At 42.7% G+C, this 22,038-nt stretch overlaps 2 protein-coding genes across 2 annotated transcripts in view; one reads left to right on the plus strand and one right to left on the minus strand.

Moving 5' to 3' along the window:
- Nucleotides 1–3,787: 3,787 nt before the first annotated feature.
- Nucleotides 3,788–12,188, minus strand: LOC134297741 (interferon-induced protein with tetratricopeptide repeats 5-like). Its single transcript, XM_062976190.1, has 2 exons — nucleotides 11,868–12,188; nucleotides 3,788–5,789 (listed from the first exon to the last, which is right to left on the minus strand). The coding sequence occupies exons 1-2, from the start codon at nucleotides 11,870–11,872 to the stop codon at nucleotides 4,346–4,348; spliced, it is 1,449 nt and encodes a 482-aa protein (XP_062832260.1). The 5' UTR covers nucleotides 11,873–12,188; the 3' UTR covers nucleotides 3,788–4,345.
- An 8,888-nt stretch (nucleotides 12,189–21,076) lies between these two features.
- The window catches only part of lipa (lipase A, lysosomal acid type), a 39,756-nt gene continuing 38,794 nt past the window's right edge, over nucleotides 21,077–22,038 (plus strand). Inside the window, exon 1 of the mRNA XM_003229696.3 lies at nucleotides 21,077–21,226. The gene's annotated coding sequence lies outside the window, so the exon portion shown is untranslated. The remainder of the gene's footprint in view (nucleotides 21,227–22,038) is intronic.

The following is a 22,038-nucleotide window of genomic DNA, read 5'->3' on the forward strand; positions in this document are numbered from 1 at the left end:
AATATTGCTGCTTTGCAGCGTTTTAATTTTTGTATACTTTTTATCATGTTTTTATCATGTTTTTATTGTTTTGTTTTTATAGTATATTTGTTGCTGGCCCTCGTGGCAGAATGTAAGCCGCTCTGAGTCCCCTCGGGGAGAAGGGCAGGGTATAAATGCATGTAATAAATAAATAAATAAATACCATCCTGGTGGGAGGCTTCTCTCATGTCCCCACAAGCTAGAGCTAACAGACGGGAGCTCATCCCATCTCACAGATTTGAACCGGCAAACTTCAGGACAGCAACCCAACCTTCAGGTAAGTAGTCCAGCTGGCATCGTGGCTCCTTAACTGAAGGTAATATGTGTATATAAAGTATATAGTAAAGGTAATGGGTTTTCCCCTGACATTAAGTCTAGTTGTGTCCGACTCTGGGGGTAGGTGCTCATCTCCACTTCTAAGCCAAAGAGCCAACACTGTCCATAGACACCTCCAAGGTCATGTGGCCACCGTTACCTTCCTGCTGGAGTGGTACCTATTGATTATTATTATTATTATTATTATTATTATTATTATTATTTTATACCCCGCCCCATCTCCCTGAAGGGACCCGGGGCAGCTTACATGGGGCCAAGCCCAGCTCACAAACAATATAAAAACATAACAATAAAACAATCAATCAACAATAAAACAAGTCATAGGTCAAGATACAGTAAATATGCTATGATAAAATTCTGGGGCTTGATCTACTCACAATCGCATGTTTTCGAATTGCTGGGTTGGCAGAAGCTGGGGCTAACAGCGGGAGCTCACCCTGCTCCCCAGATTTGAACTGCTGACCTTTCAGTCAGCAAGTTCAGCAGCTCAATGGTTTAACCTGTTGCACCATCAGGGACTCCTAATATAAAGTATATATCAAACACAAATGATTTATGTTTTTAGACATGGGTCTAATCTCCAAGATATCTCATTATGTACATCTATACAAATACAGATATTCCAAAACCCAAAACACTTAGTCCCAAGTAATTTGGATAAGTGGTGCACAGTTTTTACCAACATAAAGCCATCTATCACAAGAAATCAGAGATGATGATTCCTGTCATTGTCACCCCAAATTAATTAACCATTATCCCTTTAATAGATGTGCACGAAAATTTTTCCTTCGTTTCCTTTGTGCTATTGTTTCATTTCAACCGTTTGTCTTCACAAAACGAATGACATTTTCGTAGGAAACAAGAGGCGACATGAAAATGAAAGCCACACAGTCATTGTGCTTGCTTTCATTTTCCTTTCATTTCGGCCCCGTAACAATAAACAGGTACTGACAAAGGGCTGCTTTCCCATTATAGCTGATGTGTGCCAATGGGTGTCAATGATAATATTAATATCAATAATGATAATCTGGCACCCTAAGTTGAGTGTGAGGGAGGTCTGTTTCCCCATTACAGCTGATATGTACCAATGGGTGTTAATAATATTTATTATTATTATTATTATTATTATTATTATTATTATTATTATTATTATTATTATTATCATCATCATCATCCTGGGACCCTAAGCTGAGTCTGAGAGAGGGCTGCTTCTCCATGACAGCTGATGTGTACCAATGGATGTTAATAATAATAATATTATTAATAACAATAGTACTCTGGGAAAGACCCAAACGTTTTAAAAGTAGGTGGGCTAAAAGGGGTCAAAATGCCCTCCGTGTGTGGCGATTTTCACCCCTCTAGCCCAAAACCCGAGCTGGGGGGGGGGGGGGGGGTGAGCCTCGGAAACCCTCCCATTGCTGCCAATGGTCTGAAAAAATTGGGTTTTTTTGTAAGCCACATGAAAATTCTATTCATATAGACGCCCCACTTTCGGAAACAGGGACACATACAAAACTGATACAAAATGAATGAATCTAAACATCACACCACTAATGAATAGCAACATCTGCATACAGAGTTTTAAAAAACGTAATCTGTTCAGAATAGCCACAGAAGATGGAAATTCTATGTACAGCCTTTCTTGGTAATTCTCACTGCATTTGACTGTTTCTTGTTTCTCCCTGCATGTTAGAGGAACGTGAAACTCAGAGGAGAAAGTGTTCCAGAGAAGTGAAACTGAACATTGCTGTCTTGGAATAATTTCTTTTTTCTGTTTCTTCAGCTCAAGCATTCACTTTAGATTATCAAGTCTAGGGCCAATTTTTCCCATGGATTTGACTTATAGTTTTGAACAGGAATGCTAACTATGTTGACTAGCTGTGGTTATTTATGAAATAACCTGACTGGGTGCTCAGTCAAGCAATCAGAGAATAGACTGGTGGATAAAGGAATGGGAGGACAAATAAAAGATCTGCTTTGTCTACATTGTTGTTTGGTACCTTCAAGTCATTTTCAATGGATCGAGATCCCATCACAGGGTTTTCTTGGCAAGGTTTGTTCTCTAAAGCCGAAAGGGTGTGACTTGTCCAAGGTTACATTATCTGCTTTGAACTGGATTATGAGTCTACACTGCCATATAGTCCAGATCAAAGCAGATGACCTGGATTTTATATGACAGTGTAGAAGGGGCCTATCAAGTCTCTTTTCAGTGAAAATTATTCCTGTCCTTATTCCTGTTCTATACAAATGGCACACTAGGGCTACCAACCCTCAAAAGAAAAAGGATTGCAAATCACACTCCTGAAAGTTTTTACATCTTACCCAAGGTTTTACTTCTGGAACATGGTCAGAGAACTATAAACATTTCCTTTTTAGATCCCAACTGGTCCAGTCATGTAGTCAGAATAGGCAAAGACCACACTTGCAGATGAATTCTGGGCATAACATAGTTCTGTATAACATAGTGCTGTAGAACCAGTTTACTAGCCTGTTTTCATTATGCCATCTCTGTTTACTTTTGTCCTCATTGCTGGTGAAGTTCTGTGGGTAGTAATTATTTCCTTGTCATAAAGCTGTGTTCAACACATAGGCACCCTGGCTGGAGAAGATAAGAATGTATCTGGGAATGTAGTGCTTGCTGGTCTGCACACCATGGTTTATGCATTTATTTAAAACTTTATTTTCATTTTTTAAAATGTAATTCTAACGCAGCATTGTTTCCCTCTCCCAAAAGTCTAGTAACGGATTCCACAGATTTGTATATCACCCTGTAGTTTTTGAAAATCAAAAGACTGTTCTTTATTTCAGCTAACAGATCTAACAGGACCCTTGAAGCATTCTTCTTGCTCAGGGCTTCATTTGAAAGTTTTATGAGAACACGAACTGACTGCTGCTCATTCTTTTTCCCCAGTCAGCCAGTCAGATAATGCTGGTGGTGGAGCAGAATGGAGTTATCCTGAATGTTCTGGGAAGATATGGGTTAGTGGTTTCTCTGTGCATACATATGCTCTTGTGTTCCCTACAGAGAAAGAAACTGGAAATGCACAAATGTCACTTCAGATTCTATTGGACTACATAATCCCTCACTGTTGACTATGTTGGCAATGGTCCATACAAGCTGTGGTCTTACAGCATCTACAGCTGATGGGGCAATCATACGACCCTGCAGAGTTTGGTAGACTACAACTCTCAGCATACCTCACCATTGTCTGTTCTGGCTAGAATTGGACAAAGCACTTCAGCTTCCCAAAACCGCATCGTGTTGTAGAATCTACACAAACCCAGATCTGCATTGTAGACATTCTGTGATATTGTCACCTCCCCAATTGTAAACAATGTTTTCAAATTTCAATCACTTACCATGTTCTTTCTCACAAACAAACAAACATCACAACAAATTTATTGATCCCTCCTTCCACCACAAGTTGGGTAATCCTTTGTGTCAATTTAATGTATGGTACTGAGAAAAATAATGAAGTAGTTAAGGTACAAGTGGACCTCATTTGTGAGATACTGAAACACTTACATTGAGTGGAATTCACCAGGGTGATTGAAAACATATATACATATTATAGTATCATACTTTTTTTTTTTAATTTAACTCTCACTCCCCCTTTTGGTTTTTTTTTGGGGGGGGGGGGAGTGGTGGATCATACTTTAAGAACGAAACACATTTAATGCTGTACACACAAACACTTTGGGGAATTTTAATATCCCACAATACATTGGGTTTAGAAAATACTCCACAACTAATACAATGTAATTTTTTTTAAAAAAACATATCAACTACAAAAGTTAACTGAGATATCTGTGTGATATAATATAGTGGCCAAAGCAATACAGCAAAAATGGCAAAATGGTAAAACACAATCACATCAATGAATATTGATATTTAATTAAAGGTAAATTAAGAAGATTATGAACATTGCTACATATGTTAAAATAGTGTTAACTAAGAAGAAAGAAAGTATGAGCAATGTTGGAAAGTTTAGCTTTGCAAAGACAGTCTCAAATCCAAAAGAGCACTGAGATATTCTTCATTTCCAGGATCCAGTTTCAGGGCTCGTTCATAGCATTCGATTGCTTCTTTCTTTTCCTCATGGAGTCGGTGAGCAAACCCAAGAGTAGCCAAACTCTTTGCATCAGCTAGACCTCTCTTAATTCTTTTTTCCATTAACCTCTTCAAATTGCATATGGCTTTTTTTCTGTCAATTGATTCTTGGTCAATTTCCACTGCTGCCAGATAAAACTTCAGAGCTTCAGATTCAGATCTTCTGTGAAACTCCATAAAGTTTCCGTAACTGACATACAACTGCTGCTTATCAAGACTGTTTAGTGTGCTCATTGCAAACACCCTCTGGAACATTTCTTCTGCTTCCTCAAGCTGTGCCCTTTCTGCATACATGTTGGCAAGGTCCAGATGTGCATAGAAAAATTTGGTTTTGCGTTCTACCACTATCTTTAAATGATCGATGCAAAGTCGGATCAGCTCTTCCATCTCTTCAGTGGGCTGGCCTCTCCCATTTGCTTTTTTAAGCTGATAGAATTGTTTTCGGTAACAAATTGCAACCTGGTGATGCAAGAAGGCTGAATTCGGTGTCAGGCTCAAGGCCTCTGTCAAATACTTCAGGGCTCTTTGCACATCACCCTTTTTCCTATAAAATTTGGCAGCATACCTCAGCACATAAGGAACACCTGGGTGTTTTTCAAGGGCTTTCTCAATGTACTCTTCCCCTTCTGGTGTATTACCGATTTCCTGCAGCTTTATGGCAAGGATGGGCACCACAAAGACATCGTCCGGGTCCAGCTGCACTGCCCGCCTCAAGGGCTCCAGTGATGAGCCTTCTGCTGCAGACTGTTTCCCGTAATGATCTTCCAGGCGGTACACAGTGATCGCATATCCTACATTAAATTCCGGGTTGTCGGGGTCTTCTTGTAAGGCTTTTGCAAAGCTTTCCTTGGCCTTTTCATAATTCTTCCCCCCAAATTTGAGAAGGGCCCACCCCTTTTCGCAAAGGATCTGGGGGAGTTTAATCTTATAAGGTGTGGCACTTCCATGTTCCTTGCAGGTTCTTTCTATCTTGTCTATGTACTCTTGTGCCTCTGCCAGTTTGTCCATATGGTAGTACAGCCAAGCATAGTTACTCCTGGTCACAAGGCTTTGCCTCTCAGCGTCTCTAGGGTGCGCTGTTTTAACAGCCTCTTCAGCCTTTTGTAAGTTTTTCAGAGCTTCTTCCTTCTTGCCATTCAAATAGTTTACATAGGCTAGCAGGTGATAATTCTGAATTTTGGATTTGGAGTGTAAAAACTCAATCTGATCCGCAATTCTTTCCTCCAGTTCATCCGGATCAATGTCCTCCTTTAGCAGCACCCAAGTGAAGTGGCAGTCCATCTTCAGCAGGGCCTTCTTTATGGAAGTTTTTACAATGTCACTGACAAAAAAAGAGAAACACATTTGAAAACTTTACTTAAAAAGACAAATTCAAGCACATGCATCCTTATGAAGGGGCTCAGTAACCTCTCGAGGTTGGGTTCCAAATGAGACGTCGAGAGGCAGAGGAGATTGAAATTACGCAGCCTTTATTTGCAAATATAAGATGTGGGTGGCCACATGGAAGGGGAGTGGCACACCGACTGAGGTTTCACATAGGGTTTTTATATTTTTTTGCAGGTACAATTCATAAATATCCTTGTTCTCACACACCTCCTCCTTCTTTCATCCTGTTTCATCCTGCACATGGCACATCTTTGGTCAGACGCTTATCAAAATAGCAAATGTTTATTGATCAAAACCAAACTACATCAAAATGCCATCTCTGATTCCTACATCTAAGGCCACTGTCTCCAAAATAGATTGCCTGCTGGTGTGAGCTCCCTGAGTCACACAGACCTCTTTGCATCTCTAAGGAAGTGATGGTGTTTTATGGCCCTATTTTCTCTTCTTTCAATGGCCATTTGTTATATGTGTTTCCCCTGGCTTGATACTATAACTAGGGCTGATTTCTTTCTAATACTACCGTGTTTCCCCGAAAATAAGACAGGGTCTTATATTAATTTTTGCTCCCGAAGATGCGCTAGGTCTTATTTTCAGGGGATGTCTTATTTTTCCATGAGGAAGAATTCACATTTATTGTTGAACAAAAAATGAACATTTATTATATAGTGTACAGTAGTTGTCATCATTAACCAGCATAACCAGACAAACTGTGATGTCTTTTGCACTTTGGCCCAGATCTGTTTTTAGCCTCCTGTTTTTAATATTTCATAGAATCATAGAATCATTTTATGCAGTATATTGATTTTTATGACTGTTTTACTGATGTTGATGTTTTATTGATGTGAAAAATTGTTTTTACTGTTTTATTGCTGTGATTGTACTTTTATGTTGGGCATGGCCCCATGCAAGTCGCTCCGAGTCCCTCCGGGGAGATGGGGCGGGTTATAAAAATAAAGTTGTTGTTGTTATTATTATTATTATTATTATTATTATTATTATTATTATTATTATTAATCCTATCAAGAATTTCTTGTTACTACAAATATTTCCATGTACAACACTTTATGGTACATACATTTACCGATCCTGCATGCTCTGGTGTTCTGTTCTGTTCATTGGGCATGCTTCCAAACACAAACTTTGCTAGGTCTTACTTTCGGGGGAGGCCTTATATTTAGCAATTCAGCAAAACCTTTACTAGGTCTTATTTTCTGGGGATGTCTTATTTTAGGGGAAACGGGGTAATGGAAGGCTATTTATTTAATCAAACTATTCTTAATACCATTAATATTTATGAATCAGACCAAATTAAATTAAATTAGGCCCCTTGTGTCCCCTTCACTTATGATGAAACATTTACGTCCACCAAAGATGTCACTTTCACTCTACATAAAAGTCATGCCAAAGTATTTCTTCTGCAACAAACTAAACGCAGCTACCCTTGAGGAATTTTTTCAACCATTCTTTCCCCAAAATGTGTTACATATATAACTAATATATTGCATTTTGGATCTTTGAGTTTAAACTTTCAAACAAGAAAGCCAATCTGGGTGCAGTTGATTCCAGAAATGAGGCATTCCTTACCATTAGGAAGACTATGGCTACATCTACAGTACACTGTAGAATTAAAGTTGCTTGACATTTTATATATCTGTGAAATGTCCAGGGAAGGAGAAAGAACTCTTGTCTGCTTGAGGTAAGTGTGAATGTTGCAATTAGCCACCTTGATTAGCACTGAATAGCCTTGCAGATTCAAAGCCTGGTTGCTTGCTGCCTGGAGGAATTCTTTGTTAGGAGATCTTAGCTGGCTCTGATTGTTTCCTGTATGGAATTCCCCTGTTTTCCGAATATTGTTCTTTATTTACTCCCCTGATTTGAGAGGTTTTTTTTAAATACTGGTAGCCAGATTTTGTTCATTTTCACGGTTTCCTCCTTTCTGTTGAAACTGTGCACATGCTACATTCAGCAAAGGACAAGAGGGATCCTCTCACCTCTGCAGGAGTCTACTATATACCATGCAGCTGTGGACAAGTCTACAAAGCGACCACCAAACGCTGCATTGCTCAAACATGAATCAAGAAACATGAAAGGCACTGAAGACTAACTCAGCCAGAGAAGTCAGCCATAGCAGAGCACTTGCTGAACCAACCTGGACACAGCATATTATTTGAGAACACAGAAATTCTGGACCACTCTGACAACCACCATGTCAGACTACACAGAAAAGCCAGCGAAATCCACAAGCATGTGGACAATTTCAATAGAAAGGAGGAAACCACAAAAATGAACAAAATCTGGCTACCAGTATTAAAAAATTCTAAAATCAGGACAAGAAATAAAGGACAACATTAAAAAAAACTGGGGAATTCCAGACATGAAACAATCAGGGCCAGCTAACACCTCCCAACAAAGGATCCCTCCAGCAGGCAAGCATTCTTTCCCCCATTCTGGACATTCCAGAGATATATAAACCTCACTTGTCTAGTTTCCAACAGACCTCACAACCTCTGAGGATACCTGCCATAGATGTGGGAGAAATATCAGAAGAGAATGCTTCTGGAATATGGCCACACAGCCTGGAAAGCTTGCCGTAACCCAGTGATTCTAGCCACAAAAGCCTTGACAACAGGTTAAATCCAGCAATCTGCTTCAGGCATGGAGAGGCCACCCTATCCAGCTAGGGGAGAAACAAGACCCAGGCTAATGGGAAAGGCATAGAGCCATCTCTGCACATGTGAAGCTGGAAGAAGTTTCCTGGGTTGTTTTCAGAGCAGCTGAGTGGAGAAGTGGAGCTTCAAAAACAATCCAATGGTCAAGAATAATGGTCCCAGCTTGAGTAGTTTGGAGCCGAGAGGGAGTACAGTGTCAGAAAGCAACCCAGGAAACTCCTCCTCACTTCAAACCCACAGAGGTGACTGTAAGCAATTTCCAGCAGCCTGGTCTTCCTCACTCAACAGTGCTGGATCCCTGGAAATCCATCAGCAGCAATTGATCAAGACTGGGCAGGGTGGCAAGATATCAAAAAGATGGAACCGAAGTCTAAACACAGAGTTCATTTATATTACATATACACCTTATACTGTACACATAATCTGAAGGTAATTTTATGCCATATTCATAATAACGATACACATGAAACAAAGTTTGTGTTCATTGAGTCAGCAAAAAGCAAGGGTGACTGTGCCGTCCGCCAGACAATAAAAAAAAACTATAAAGCTGAAACGTGCCGTCCTTTATCCGGGCGAACTGCAAATCCCTATAAGCTGTCCTAAAAATATTGAAAGACTGAGTCTGGAAAACTTCAAAAAAAAGGATGTTTATTCATACAAGGTTGTAAACCTGGCACAGATCTTAAAGTTACAGAAAATGAAACAAATTTCTATAGGTTTTAGTTACAGAATTATCCCTGGTTCCAGAAGGCAAAGGTGGTTATAAAACCACTATACCCTAATCACCCTGTCTATATTAGAAGGAGAAACTCTTTCCTTCCCTATCTTTACAGCAAAGATTAGTTCTAGAAGCGACGGAATAACCCTGCTCCTCTAACTAGATTTCCTATTCCAGATCAGTATAATTCAATACTTATCTAATTTGGATAGGCTTAGATTGGCCTGCTTTTGAGGATGATTTGTCCCAGTTAGCTTTGCACAGCTGCAGCACGTTGGAAGACTATAGCCAAAATGAGGCTCCAAAATGGAGACTAGACCCTGGTAAAAAAGGGCGGTCCTAAGATGTTGTACTCTTTGACCAATCATTGCAAAGAAAACTGCAGCCAGCTCTTGCAGACTCCAAGCCACTTTTCCTGGGCTTTTGCAGCCAGAGGCTGAAACAAAATGTAAAGGAGGGAAAACAAACAAACGACCAATAGGTAAGGCAAACCATCGTCCTGGGGGACGGAACAGTGACTCTATTTTAGTCATCCTTGGACAACTTTGGAATCTGGAGTATTTGGGGTTTTGAAATTCCAAACTGTAGCTATACTTCAATGGCAACCTCTCTTTTAGCCTCATCACAATAGAGCAGTTTCTCAACCTGGGGGTTGGGACCCCTGGCGAGGTCGCGAGGGTGGTGTCAAGAGGGGTCGCCAAAGACCAGTACAGTAGAGTCTCACTTATCCAAGCTAAACAGGCCAGCAGAAGCTTGGATACGCGAATATCTTGGATAGTAAGGAGGGATTAAGGAAAAGCCTATTAAACATCAAATTAGGTTATGATTTTACAAATTAAGCACCAAAACATCATGTTATACAACAAATTTGACAGAAAAAGTAGTTCAATACGCAGTAATGTTATGTTGTAATTACTGTATTTACAAATTTAGCACCAAAATATCATGGTATATCGAAAACATTTACTGCAAAAATGGCTTGGATTATCCAGAAGCTTGGATAAGCGAGGCTTGGATAACCGAGACTCTACTGTATTTTCTGTTGGTTATGAGGCTTCTGTGTGGGAAGTTTGGCCCAATTCTATTGTTAATGGGGTTCAAGGGGCTCTTTGATTGTAGGTGAACTATACATCCCAGCAACTACAACTCCCAAATGTCAAGGTCTATTTTCTCCAAATTCCACCAGTGTTCAAATTTGGGCATATTGAGTTTTTGTGCCAAAATTAGTCCAGTTTTGTGCCAAGTTTGGAGTGGGCTACCACTCCAAAACTCAAGGTCAATGCTCACCAAACCCTTCCAGTATTTTCTGTTGGTCTTGGGAGTTCTGTGTGCCAAGTTTGGTTCAGTTCCATCATTGGTGGAGTTCCGAATGCTCTTTGATTGTAGGTGAACTATAAATCCCAGTAACTCCCAAATGACAAAATCATCCTTCCCCCAAACCCCACCTGTATTCAATTTTGGACGTATCCGATATTTGTGCCAAATTTGGCCCTGTGAATGAAAACACACCCTGCATATCAGATATTTACATTATGACTCATAACAGGAGCAAAATTACAGTTATGAAGTAGAAACAAAAATAATTTCATGTTTGGGGGTCACCACCACATGAGGAACTGTATTAAAGGGTTGCATGGAAGGTTGAGAACCACTGCAATAGAGCATGGATCCACTTTAAATCCAGTTTCCGCCTCTTGCAGAATTTTGGGGTTTGTAGTTTAGTGAGGGCTGGGACCTGCTTGGCTGAAGTGTTTAAAGGCCCCTCCCTAAACTACAAGTAATAGCCCCAGAAATCTGCAGGAAGCAGAAACTGGATTTAAAGTCCATCCATGCTCTATTGCAGTGGTTCCCAACCTTTGGGCCTCCAGGTGTTTTGGACTTCAGCTCTCACAGTTCCTAACAGCTGGTAAGCTGGCTGGGATTTCTGGGAGTTGAAATCCAAAACATCCGGAGGGCCAAAGGTTGGGAATCACTGCTCTATCATGATGAAGTTCTTTGAATATCCAATGCACAAGTAGACACCTTCAAGGCACATTATTTCATTAAAAAAAATCAACAACCCACCTTCTCTGGTTCCCAAATTTTACATACATGATATGCAAAATATAAGTATAAAAATATACACTCTTTTAAATGTTTGGACAGTACAGAAGCCTGTAAGTCAGTACAATAACTTGTGTTGTCGAAGACTTGCATGGCTGGAATCACAGGATTGTTGTATGTTTTCTGGGCTGTATGGCCATGTTCCAGAAGCATTCTCTCTTGACGTTTTGGCCACATCTATGGCAGGTATCCTCAGAGGTTATGAGGTATATATACCTCACAACCTCTGAGGATGCCTGCCATAGATGTGGGCGAAACATCAGGAGAGAATGCTTCTGGAACATGGCCATACAGCCTGGAAAACACACAACCCAGTACAATAACTCTTTGGATCCTGCCCTATCCTTCACATTATGATACTGTATTGTCAAATGGAAATAAATGTAAAATATGTTTAATATAGCTAAATTAATACTTCAGTAAGCTCAAAAACGTTTCTTTTTTTAAAATGCAGTGCTAAGTTCATTAGACACATAAACAAAGGTTGCACTATGTACAGTCACTTGCAGTTTTGCATACTTACCTCATGATTTCAATGGATCATTAAGTTGTAAAGGAAAGTAATCCGTTCCCCTGTCCTTCCACAGCCTGAACTTCCCTCGAGTGCCTGCATCTGCTGTTAGGGCTCTCTGTCCTTTTTATAGTCATGCTGGCTCTGTGCTGGTAAATAGAAACCGAAATCGGCTATTGGGAACTGAAACAGAATTTGACAATACTGGCATGCCAGTTGGTTTCGTTTCTTCTCCTGCTCTGCTGTTTCCTTGGAAGGGAGATTTGTCCACAAAAAAACTCCCCTCTATCAACTCTTGGCCCTTTGGTTTGTTTGCTTGTATTTAAACTATAACACTTAGTGTCCGGATCAACTGCGATTACAAAAGGAAGCGTTCTGACAAAACACACTCAATGAAACCCTCCTAGAACTGAGCAGGAAGAGAGCAGAGCAAAAAAATCTGCGTTGTTTCGCATTCTGTTTCCTAGTGAGAGAGGCTCCTTGGAAGGGAGCCATAAACATCCTTGATTTTTACTATAGAATCATAGAATCTTAGAGTTGGAAGAGATCTTGTGAGCCATGAAGTCCAACCCCCTGCAAGAAACAGGAAAATTGCAGTCAAAGCACCCCTGACAGATGGCCATCCAGCTTCTGCTTAAAAACCTCCAAAGGAGGAGCTGCCACTACACACCAGGGCAGAGAGTTCCACTGCTGAACAGCTCTCACAGTGAAGAAGTTCTTCCTAATGTGTAGGTGGAATGTCCTGTCCTGTAATTTGAAGCTGTTGTTCTGTATCCTAGTCTCCAGGGCAGCTGAAAACAAGCCTGCTCCCTCCTGCCTATGTCTTCCCCTCATGTATTTATACATGGCTTTCATCATGTCTCCTCTCAGACTTCTCTTCTGCAGACTAAACATGCCCAGTTCTTTAAGACGCTCCTCATAGAGCTTGCTCTTCAGACCCTTGATTATTTTAGTCACCCTCCTCTGGACACATTCCAGCTTGTCAACATCTCCTTTCAATTGCGTTGCCCAAAACTGGACACAGTATTCCAGGTGTGGTCTGACCAAGGCAGAATAGAGGGGTAGCATGACTTCCTTGGAACTAGACACTAGACTCCTATCAGGGCCGGTCGGAGATATTTTTTAATGTGAAGCGGGGGTGCTGAAAAGCGCCCCCGCCACCGGCCCCGCCTCCCGCGCCCTGGCCCCGCCTCCCACGCAGCGTGGGAGGCGGGGCCAGGGCGAATAGTGTTGGCCCCGCCAGAGTTGGCCCCGCCACCGGCCCCGCCCAGCGTGCCCTGGCCCCGCCTCCCACGCAGCATGGGAGGCGGGGCCAGGGCACGCTGGGCGGGGGGGGGGGGCGGGGCCAGAGTTGGCCCCGCCTCCCACGCTACTCCCGCTCGCCCGTCTGGCCTTTTCTAGCAGGCCAGACTGCAGCGGAGGTCCCTCCAGGCTGCAATCGCGGCCTGGAGGGACCTTCGCTGCAGTCTGGCCAGCTAGAAAAGGCCAGACGGGCGAGCGGGAGTAGCGTGGGAGGCGGGGCCAGCTCTGGCCCCCCCGCCCAGCGTGCCCTGGCCCCGCCTCCCATGCTGCGTGGGAGGCAGGGCCAAGGCACGCTGGGCGGGGGGGGGGGCGGTGCCAGAGCTGGCTCCGCCTCCCACGCTACTCCTGCTCGCCCGTCTGGCCTTTTCTAGCTGGCCAGACTGCAGCGGAGGTCCCTGCAGGCCGCGATTGCGGCCTGGAGGGACCTCCGCTGCAGTCTGGCCAGCTAGAAAAGGGCCAGGGCGCACTGGGCGGGCCAGGGTGCCAGACGGGCCAGGGCGCACTGGGCGGGAGGCGGGGCACTGTCAGGGCAGTGCCCCGCCTCCCGCCCAGCCTGACGGCGCCCCCCCGGGCCTGCGCCCGAGGCGGCACCGTCAGGTGCCTCTATAGTGGGGCCGGCCCTGACTCCTATTGATGCAGGCCAAAATTCCATTGGCTTTTTAAGCTGCCGTATCACATTGTTGGCTCATGTTTAACTAGTTGTCCATGAGGACTCAAAGATCTTTTTCACATGTACTACTGTTGAGCCAGGCGTCCCCAATTCTGTATCTTTGAATTTCATTTTTTCTGCTTGAGTATCTTGCATTTGTCCCCGTTGAACTTCATTTTGTTAGTTTCAGCCCATCTCTCTAATCTGTTAAGATTATTTTGAATTCTGCTCCTGTCTTCTGGAGTATTAGCTATCACTCCCAATTTGGTGTCATCTGCAAACATGATGATTATGCCTTCTAACCCTTCATCTGAGGGCACTTCCAGACAGGCATTTATCCCGGGAACATTCATGTTTAAAAACATTGATGTTCCTGGGATATATGGCAGTGTGGACTCAGATAAACCAGTTCGAAGCAGATATTGTGGATTATCTGCCTTGATATCCTGGGTTATATGGCTGTGTTTTGATAGATCTCTTCTCTCTATGAATGCCACCCTAATTCTTAGATTTTAATTTCATAAAATTACAATATGTAATTATTTGTATCAGTTTCTGTCTTAAAATGTCTCATTCACTTTAGCTCACTCACCTTAAATATGGCAATGGTCGTATGTTTCATTTCTTGTTTTACTATATCTAGCTTCCTCTCATTCATACTTCTGAAATTTCATGTTTGTATAATATACATTGTGCAACTTTGAATTTTCCTTTCACCTCTCAGCATATCAACAGTTGGTTGTCTTTTCAGAATGAGTCCAACCCAGTGCTACTAATTTTTTGCTATTCCTCAGTAGCTCATTCAGTGCCATCCTGCTTAGAGTATCATCTTCTAACACTTTATCTTGTTCAATTTCTGATTGTCTCATCAGGTTTTCACGGTAATCGCTTCAAAGGCAGTGGAGGATCCCCCTTAAATATTTGACAATATGTTTAAAATATTAAGGATTGCTTAGTAGCTTGAAGACATAATAGAAGTTCCAGTATTATTACTGGATTCAACTATAATTTACATTGTATTAAAGGTAAAGGTTTTCCCCTGACGTTAAATCCAGTCATGTCTGACTCTGGGGGTTGGTGCTCATCTCCATTTCTAAGCCAAAGAGCCGGCGTTGTCCGTAGACACCTCCAAGGTCATGTGGCTGGCATGACTGCATGAATATAATACATAACTCTAAAAATAATTCTGATTCAAGTTATGTGAGACTGACACACATAAGGCTCAGATTACTCTTTCTTATAAATAAATAAATAAATAACAGCCATATAGTTATGGGTGGTCCTGCTTTGTCCCTTGGCAACCATATTTTTAGATCCAGTCTGCCACTTTTCCACTGTTTACTGAGTCTCCCTCTACATCTACATATTGGGGATAGGGAGGGAGGCAAAAAGAAACATGTTATAAGCTGCTGTTGGAACGAACATTTCATTTACTGGTTGGTCCAGCAGGGCTTTTCTCCGGATCTGTGGAACTCCCTGCTGCAGGTCAGATTAGGTTGAATGCAGGAAGCCTATTCTGTTCGACCTCACTATCGAACTACTATGAAAGGAAGGCTATGCTGCCAATAATAAAATATTAGCATTTTTCATTTTTCGCCACAAGATGGCAATCTATATATATAAAAATGTAATGTGGCTCTTTAATATGGAATAAACAGCTAAACCACTGAACCCAATCACACCAAATTTGGCCACAAAAGATATAGTCATCCAAGCTATGTCTTTCCATCAAAAAACCATAAAAATATAAACAGGAATTAATTTAAAATCCCCCCAAACCAAAATGATGCTACAGCGCATGCGCGAATGCCCCCCCCCCCCCACCTTGTGTGAAGGAAAAATAACGCACCAACCATTGCAAGGGAAGAGAAGCCTAGCCATGGAATCCAGAGTGACTTAGGAAAAGATATCACTGCAGGAAATACCTGAATAAGAGGTCCCCTTTCAGCAGAGCCGAAAGGGGTAATTTTCAAGTGCAAGCGAACAGAATTTTTGCCCCCCCCCCCCAAACCAATCACTGGAAAAAAATAATGAAAACAGGGGAAATCAGGGGGAAAACAGGGGAAATGGACAGTCTGGTCTTCTGTTACCCTGTACAAATCTAGCCTCCAACTCCATTGTTACACCGCTGGTTACACCGAGACCATTGTCCCAGGCAGTTACAGACACAAGTTAAATCTTTGTATTGTATACATGCCATCAGCACTAGGTCCTAGGCCAGATGTGTATAGGGTACAGTTATACTGCTATGTACAAAGGGAACAGTTAACTTGAGTACAGGTCATATCAGCAACAAGGTAGACATCCTCACAGGATTATTGGAGACAGACTTCCCAATGAAAATGTTTTGAAGAGAAGGCTTATTCCAGTTTCATGAGGCTAGCATGAGGTGTATATATTTGCCCAGGCAAATTTATACTGGTGAAAAAACTCATGCAGCAAATGCTGCACATCTGCCAATAGTCCATTTAGAAGCAATGGACTACAACAGGAAACAATCAGGGCCAGCTAAAATCTCCCAACCAAGGATGCCCTCAGGGATGAAACAGCCAGGCTTTGAATCTGCAAGGCCATTGAATGCTAATCAAGTTGGCCAATTGCAACATTCACATTTGCCTCCAACAGATAAAAGTTCTTTTTCCTACCCTGGACATTCCACAGATATATAAAACCCCACTTGCCGCGGTGGCGGCAGGAAGGCTGCAGGCGCCGAGTCTAGGAAGAGCGAGATGGGCAGGGAGCCCTCTCCGACCACTGTGTATGCGCCAAGCGGCCACATGGCACATGCACAGTAGTTGGAGAGGGCGCCCCACCCATCTCGCTCTTCCTCAGCTTGTCGGGGCCACCGCCTGCCTCGGGACGGGGCATAAGCCACAGCAATGCATGGCCAGGCACAGCTAGTGCGATATAAATAAAGATTTTCCAGTTAGTCTTCTATGGCCAGTTAGGTTAGAGAAGCAGAGAATAACAACTCAAAAGCCAGCAAATGTTACCTCTAGTGTAAATTGGATAGCAGAGAAAATAGGAGCCCTGGGTAAAATGGAACAAGGCGGGATGCCTTCTAGCCGATGGAAGAAGTTCTGGCCCTGGCTGGTGGAGACCACGCCTGGGATCACCTAAGTGTTTGCAGTTGATATAGATAGATATAATAAATACAAAAATAGTTTGATATATAAATAGCATCACAAATTACCTAAGATGCTTCTGCTGCTGCTGCTCCTCCTGATGCTGCTGGGGCACTCTCAATCCCACGTCATTTGGACGCTTTCCCCCTGCCTTAAAGGGACTCACTGGTGCGAGCTTCCCTCCAGCCTCACACACTACACAGACATGTGCCAAGCATGCCTGCTCTCTCCTCCCTGCTTGGAGTCTCAGAAACAGCTCTCCCCTTGGCTGAGATGCATGGGACCAGAAGTGTTTGGGATTTTTTTTTTGTACTTTGGAGTGCCCATAGTTACATATATGTACATTTTGGGACCTAAATCTTAAACCTGAAATTCATTGATGTTTCATGCATAAACATTTTACAATTAGCCTATAATTATATACGATGTTTTTAATAATTTTCTGCATGAAATAAATATTTGCGTAAATCAGCATTTCTCAACCTGGGGTTCATCAAAGACCAACAGAAAACACCTATTTCTGATGGTCTTAGAAACCCCTTTGTCAGAGAAGGTTGAAGATCTCTCTGCTCGTCCTTCTCTTCCTTTTTGGAAACAGATGGCAAATCCTCCCACCAAAAAGCTTTTTAAAAATAAAGAAATTGTTTTGGCAACTTGCTCTGTGACAAAAAGGTAATGGTTGCGGAACTCTTTCTTACCAGGGTGGGTGATTTAGCTCCTCCCACAACTTCCCCTCCCACATTTTCAACAAAGGACACTACTTTACAGAAAAGACCAAACCTCCAGATGATTTTTAAAAATCCAGTTCCCCACCACCTTCTGTAACGTTGAAAAAGATTGCTGGCCATCACACTTAAAAATACACAAGGAATGCTCTTTTCTACACTTGAAGCCAAACAAATGTAGTGGGAACAGTGGCTTCCTGAATTTTAAGTGTAGCACTCAGTGGAATTTAGTTCATGTGATGAAGTGGTAAGATCTTCCGGGGAGGCCCTCCTCTCTCTCCCACGGATTGGTGGGGACGAGGGTGAGGGCCTTCTCAGTGGTGGCTCTCTGGCTCTGGAACATCCTTCCCGAAGCAATTAGGTAAGCCACTTCTCTATCCTCTTTCCACAAGGATCTGAAAACATGGTGGTTCCTGACTATGAGCCCACTCAGCACTTTACCCACTTCCTGGCCCCATGCTATATGTTGCACTTGACCTGCCTAGCACCTTATAGTTGGCCACTCCAACGTTGAACCCTGGCCATCTATCTTGGTTCGTTGATGGAGTATTTGGTCATTAGTTCTTAAGTCTGTGTTAACTGATTGATTTGTATGTCTTGTGTGTCATGGTTTGCAAAGATACTATATGTGTATTCACAGGAAAATCAAAAGCATGAAGCCAATTGGCTGAGTTTGCAAGGACCTGGGAATCGATTTGCAGCTCAGGATGCCTGCCATAGATGTGGGCGAAATGTCAGAAGAGAATATCTTTGGAACATGGCCATACAGTCCGGAAAACATACAACAACCCTGTGATCCCAGTCATGAAAGCCTTCGACAACACATCGATTTGAAGCTGTTGCTGTCCTGCTGCTGGATAACTGGTTTGAACAGGTTTCTGTGTGTGTGTGTGTTTGTGAGTCTACTGAGTACTGGCTGGAAAGAAGATGGCTCTGTACTCAGAGAGGCCTGACTATCTCAGAGGCCTTGTTTGCTGCTGATCTTCACTGAAGCTGATTTATGGACTAAGAAAGGATGGCTTATGACTGCTGATTTTTGTAAGCAATCAGGGGGACTATTGTAAATACCATTGTTCTGTTGATCTCTTGGATTTAGTAAAAGTTCCTGTGTTATTTGTTCTGCAAAGCTGAGTAGTGCATCATTCTGCAGGGTTGACTCTGAGTTCATGGGCACACATATGGGCTTCCACCTATCATCCACAATCCCCAACATTGTGTACTTATGTTTATTATTGCATTATGTTTAGTTGTTGTATGTTTTCTGTTATGTTGGAAATAACCCTGAGTTCCTTGAGGAGGTAGGGCGGGATATAATGGTATTATTATTATTATTATTATTTTATTATGACACAGCAAACAAGATAGATATGCTGGATTTCGTATAAAAAAATCACAAGTCGAACACTTCCCAAGTGTCTAGGACTGTGTGATGTATTTTCGGATGATGCGCACAGATCCCAGCAGGGTGGCCTTTTGCAGCTGGCAGATCGTAATTCTGTCAATGTCTATTGTTTCCAAATGCCGGCTGAGATCTTTTGGCACGGCACCCAGTGTGCCCATCACCACCGGGACCACCTGCACTGGTTTCTGCCAGAGTCTTTGAAGTTCAAACTTGAGGTCCTGATAGCGGCTGAGTTTTTCCTGTTGTTTTTCGTCAATGCGACTGTCACCTGGGATGGCGACATCAATGATCCAAACCTTTTTCTTTTCCACAACTGTGATGTCTGGTGTGTCGTATTCCAGTACTTTGTCAGTCTGGATTCGGAAGTCCCATAGTATCTTTGCGTGCTCATTTTCCAATACTTTTGCAGGTTTGTGATCCCACCAGTTCTTTGCTGCTGGGAGGTGGTACTTGAGGCATAAGTTCCAATGAATCATTTGGGCCACATAGTTGTGCCTCTGTTTGTAGTCTGTCTGTGCAATTTTCTTACAGCAGCTGAGGATATGATCAATGGTTTCGTCGGTTTCCTTGCACAGTCTGCATTTTGGGTCAACAGCTGATTTTTCAATCTTGGCCTTAATTGCATTTGTTCTGATGGCTTCTCCTGGGCTGCAAGGATCAGGCCTTCTGTCTCCTTCTTCAGGGTCCCATTCGTGAGCCAGAGCCAGGTCTTCTCCTTGTCAGCTTTTCCTTCAATTTTGTCAAGGAACCTTCCATGCAATGTTTTGTTGTGCCAGCTATCAGCTCTAGTTTGTAGTGTGGCTTTCTTGTACTGGTTTTTTGTCTGCTGTGCTTTGAGGAGTTTCTGATTTTTGACTTCAATCAAATCAGGTTCTTCACTTTGCTTTATATATTCTGCCAGGGCATGTTCTTCTTCTTTGACTGCTTGTTTTACTTGTAAGAGTCCTCTGCTCCCTGATCTTCTAGGCAGATATAGCCGGTCAACATCACTGCGAGGGTGCAGTGAATGATGAATGGTCATGAGTTTTCTTGTTTTTCTGTCCAAATTGTCCAGTTCCATCTGTGTCCAGTTTATGATGCCAGCAGTATATCTTATGACAGGTATGGCCCAGGTATTTATGGCCTTGATGGTGTTGCCTCCATTGAGCTTGCTTTTGAGAATTTTTCTGACCCTTTGTGTGTATTCTTTACTGACCACAGTCTTCACATGTTCATGCTTGATGTTGTCCAGCTGTAATATGCCCAGATATTTATAGGCCTCTGGCTGGTGACACTTTATTGTTTGGCCATTAGGCATATTTATGCCCTCACTTTCAATGATTTTTCCCTTCTTCAATGCCACTGTCGAACATTTGTCCAAGCCAAACTCCATGCTGATATCAGTGCCAAAAATTCGGACAGTGTTAGTCAGAGACTGGATTTCAGTTTCCGTTTTTCCATACAGCTTCAGGTCATCCATGTACATCAGATGCGAAATTTTGTGAGAATTCTTAGATGTTTGATCGCCGAGATTTGTTTTTTGTAAGATTGTTGACAGAGGGATCATGGCAATAATGAAAAGCAGAGGGGACAATGAGTCTCCCTGGAAAATTCCTCTCCTGATGTTGACAAGTCCATAGCTTTCATTTCCAACAAACAGTTGTTTTCCAGTGCTCCATCATGTTTTCAATGAAGGTGCCAACGTTGTTGTTGTTATTATTATTATTATTATTATGGCTCAGTGCTATAGAACTGTCTTCTATATAGTGCTGGTGATTCATCCAATGCAACCTGCAGGATTCCATAACACTCAGCCACTGCAGTGAAAGTGGTGTCAAACTGCACTGTAGATGCACCCTCAGTCCAATGGCAAGCAAGGAAGCTGACGCCAGTTGAGTTTGCTCTGGGACTGCAATCAATCTGGAAGGGAAGAGCAATGCAAGAGAAAGACCAACGTAGCCTGCCTCGCTCTCTGGAGCGTCAGACTGGGAGGAGCAGAAAAGGTAGGGGGTTTCGAACGCTGTCTCCTTCGCGAGCTCTGATTGGGCAATCCCCATAGCCTGAGAGGGATTCCAAGGCTTCTGATTGGCTACGTCGCACCCTCTTCCTCCTCCCGAGGAGGTGCCGGAGCAGCGTTGCTTGGGGCTTCTTTCTCTCTGCCGCTCCTTCTAAGCTGAGTCGGTTCCTCGGTAAGTAAGGGTCTCTTATTTTTCCTGCGTCGCTGTCTACATTGTGGAATGAAATGCACTTTGACATCACTTTAACTGCTCTGCCTCAAGGCTATGGGCTCCCCGGAGTTGTAGTCTGATACCCCTTGGCAAAGAAGACTGCAGACCTTGCTAAACTACAACTGGCACGTTTGTATGGCATTGAGGTTTGGCAATTGTGCCAAACTACATTTATTCTACCCGTGGAGATGCACAGAGATCCTCAGTACTTGGGAGTAAGTCACGTTGAACTCAGTAGGGAAAGCGCGGTGAGAGTCTTAAAGGCGCAGGACCTGTTTGGGAAACTTGCTCCTGCTATAACAACAACAACAACAACAACAACGACTATTACTACTTTATTTATATCCCACCACCATCTCCAAGAGGGACTCACAAAACAAGGTGTGACACAAAATGCCCTTCATGTCTCTTGGGTTGCAACCAGAATAATATAAGTTTGCGATCACTTTAACTGCATTGGGTCAATGCTACAGATTCCTGGGATTTGTAGTTTGGCGAGGCACCAGCCCTTTTTGGAAGAGAAGGATAAAGACCCTGTAAAACTACAAGTCCCACGAGACAGTTAAAGTGGTGTCAAACTACATTAATTATATACTGTTGGTGCAGCCTTTCGTCCAACACTTTTCTGGTTCTTGCACCAAGATAAAAAGGGGAGGTAGAGCTGGGTGGAATCTAGTAGTGCCTTTCAGACCTAGGGTGCAACTGCACTGTACAATGGATGCAGTTTGACATCACTTTCACTGCCATTGCTCAATACTATGGGATCCTGGAAG

This window comes from Anolis carolinensis, chromosome 3 (genome assembly GCF_035594765.1).
Source record: "Anolis carolinensis isolate JA03-04 chromosome 3, rAnoCar3.1.pri, whole genome shotgun sequence".
Lineage (NCBI taxonomy): Eukaryota > Metazoa > Chordata > Lepidosauria > Squamata > Dactyloidae > Anolis > Anolis carolinensis.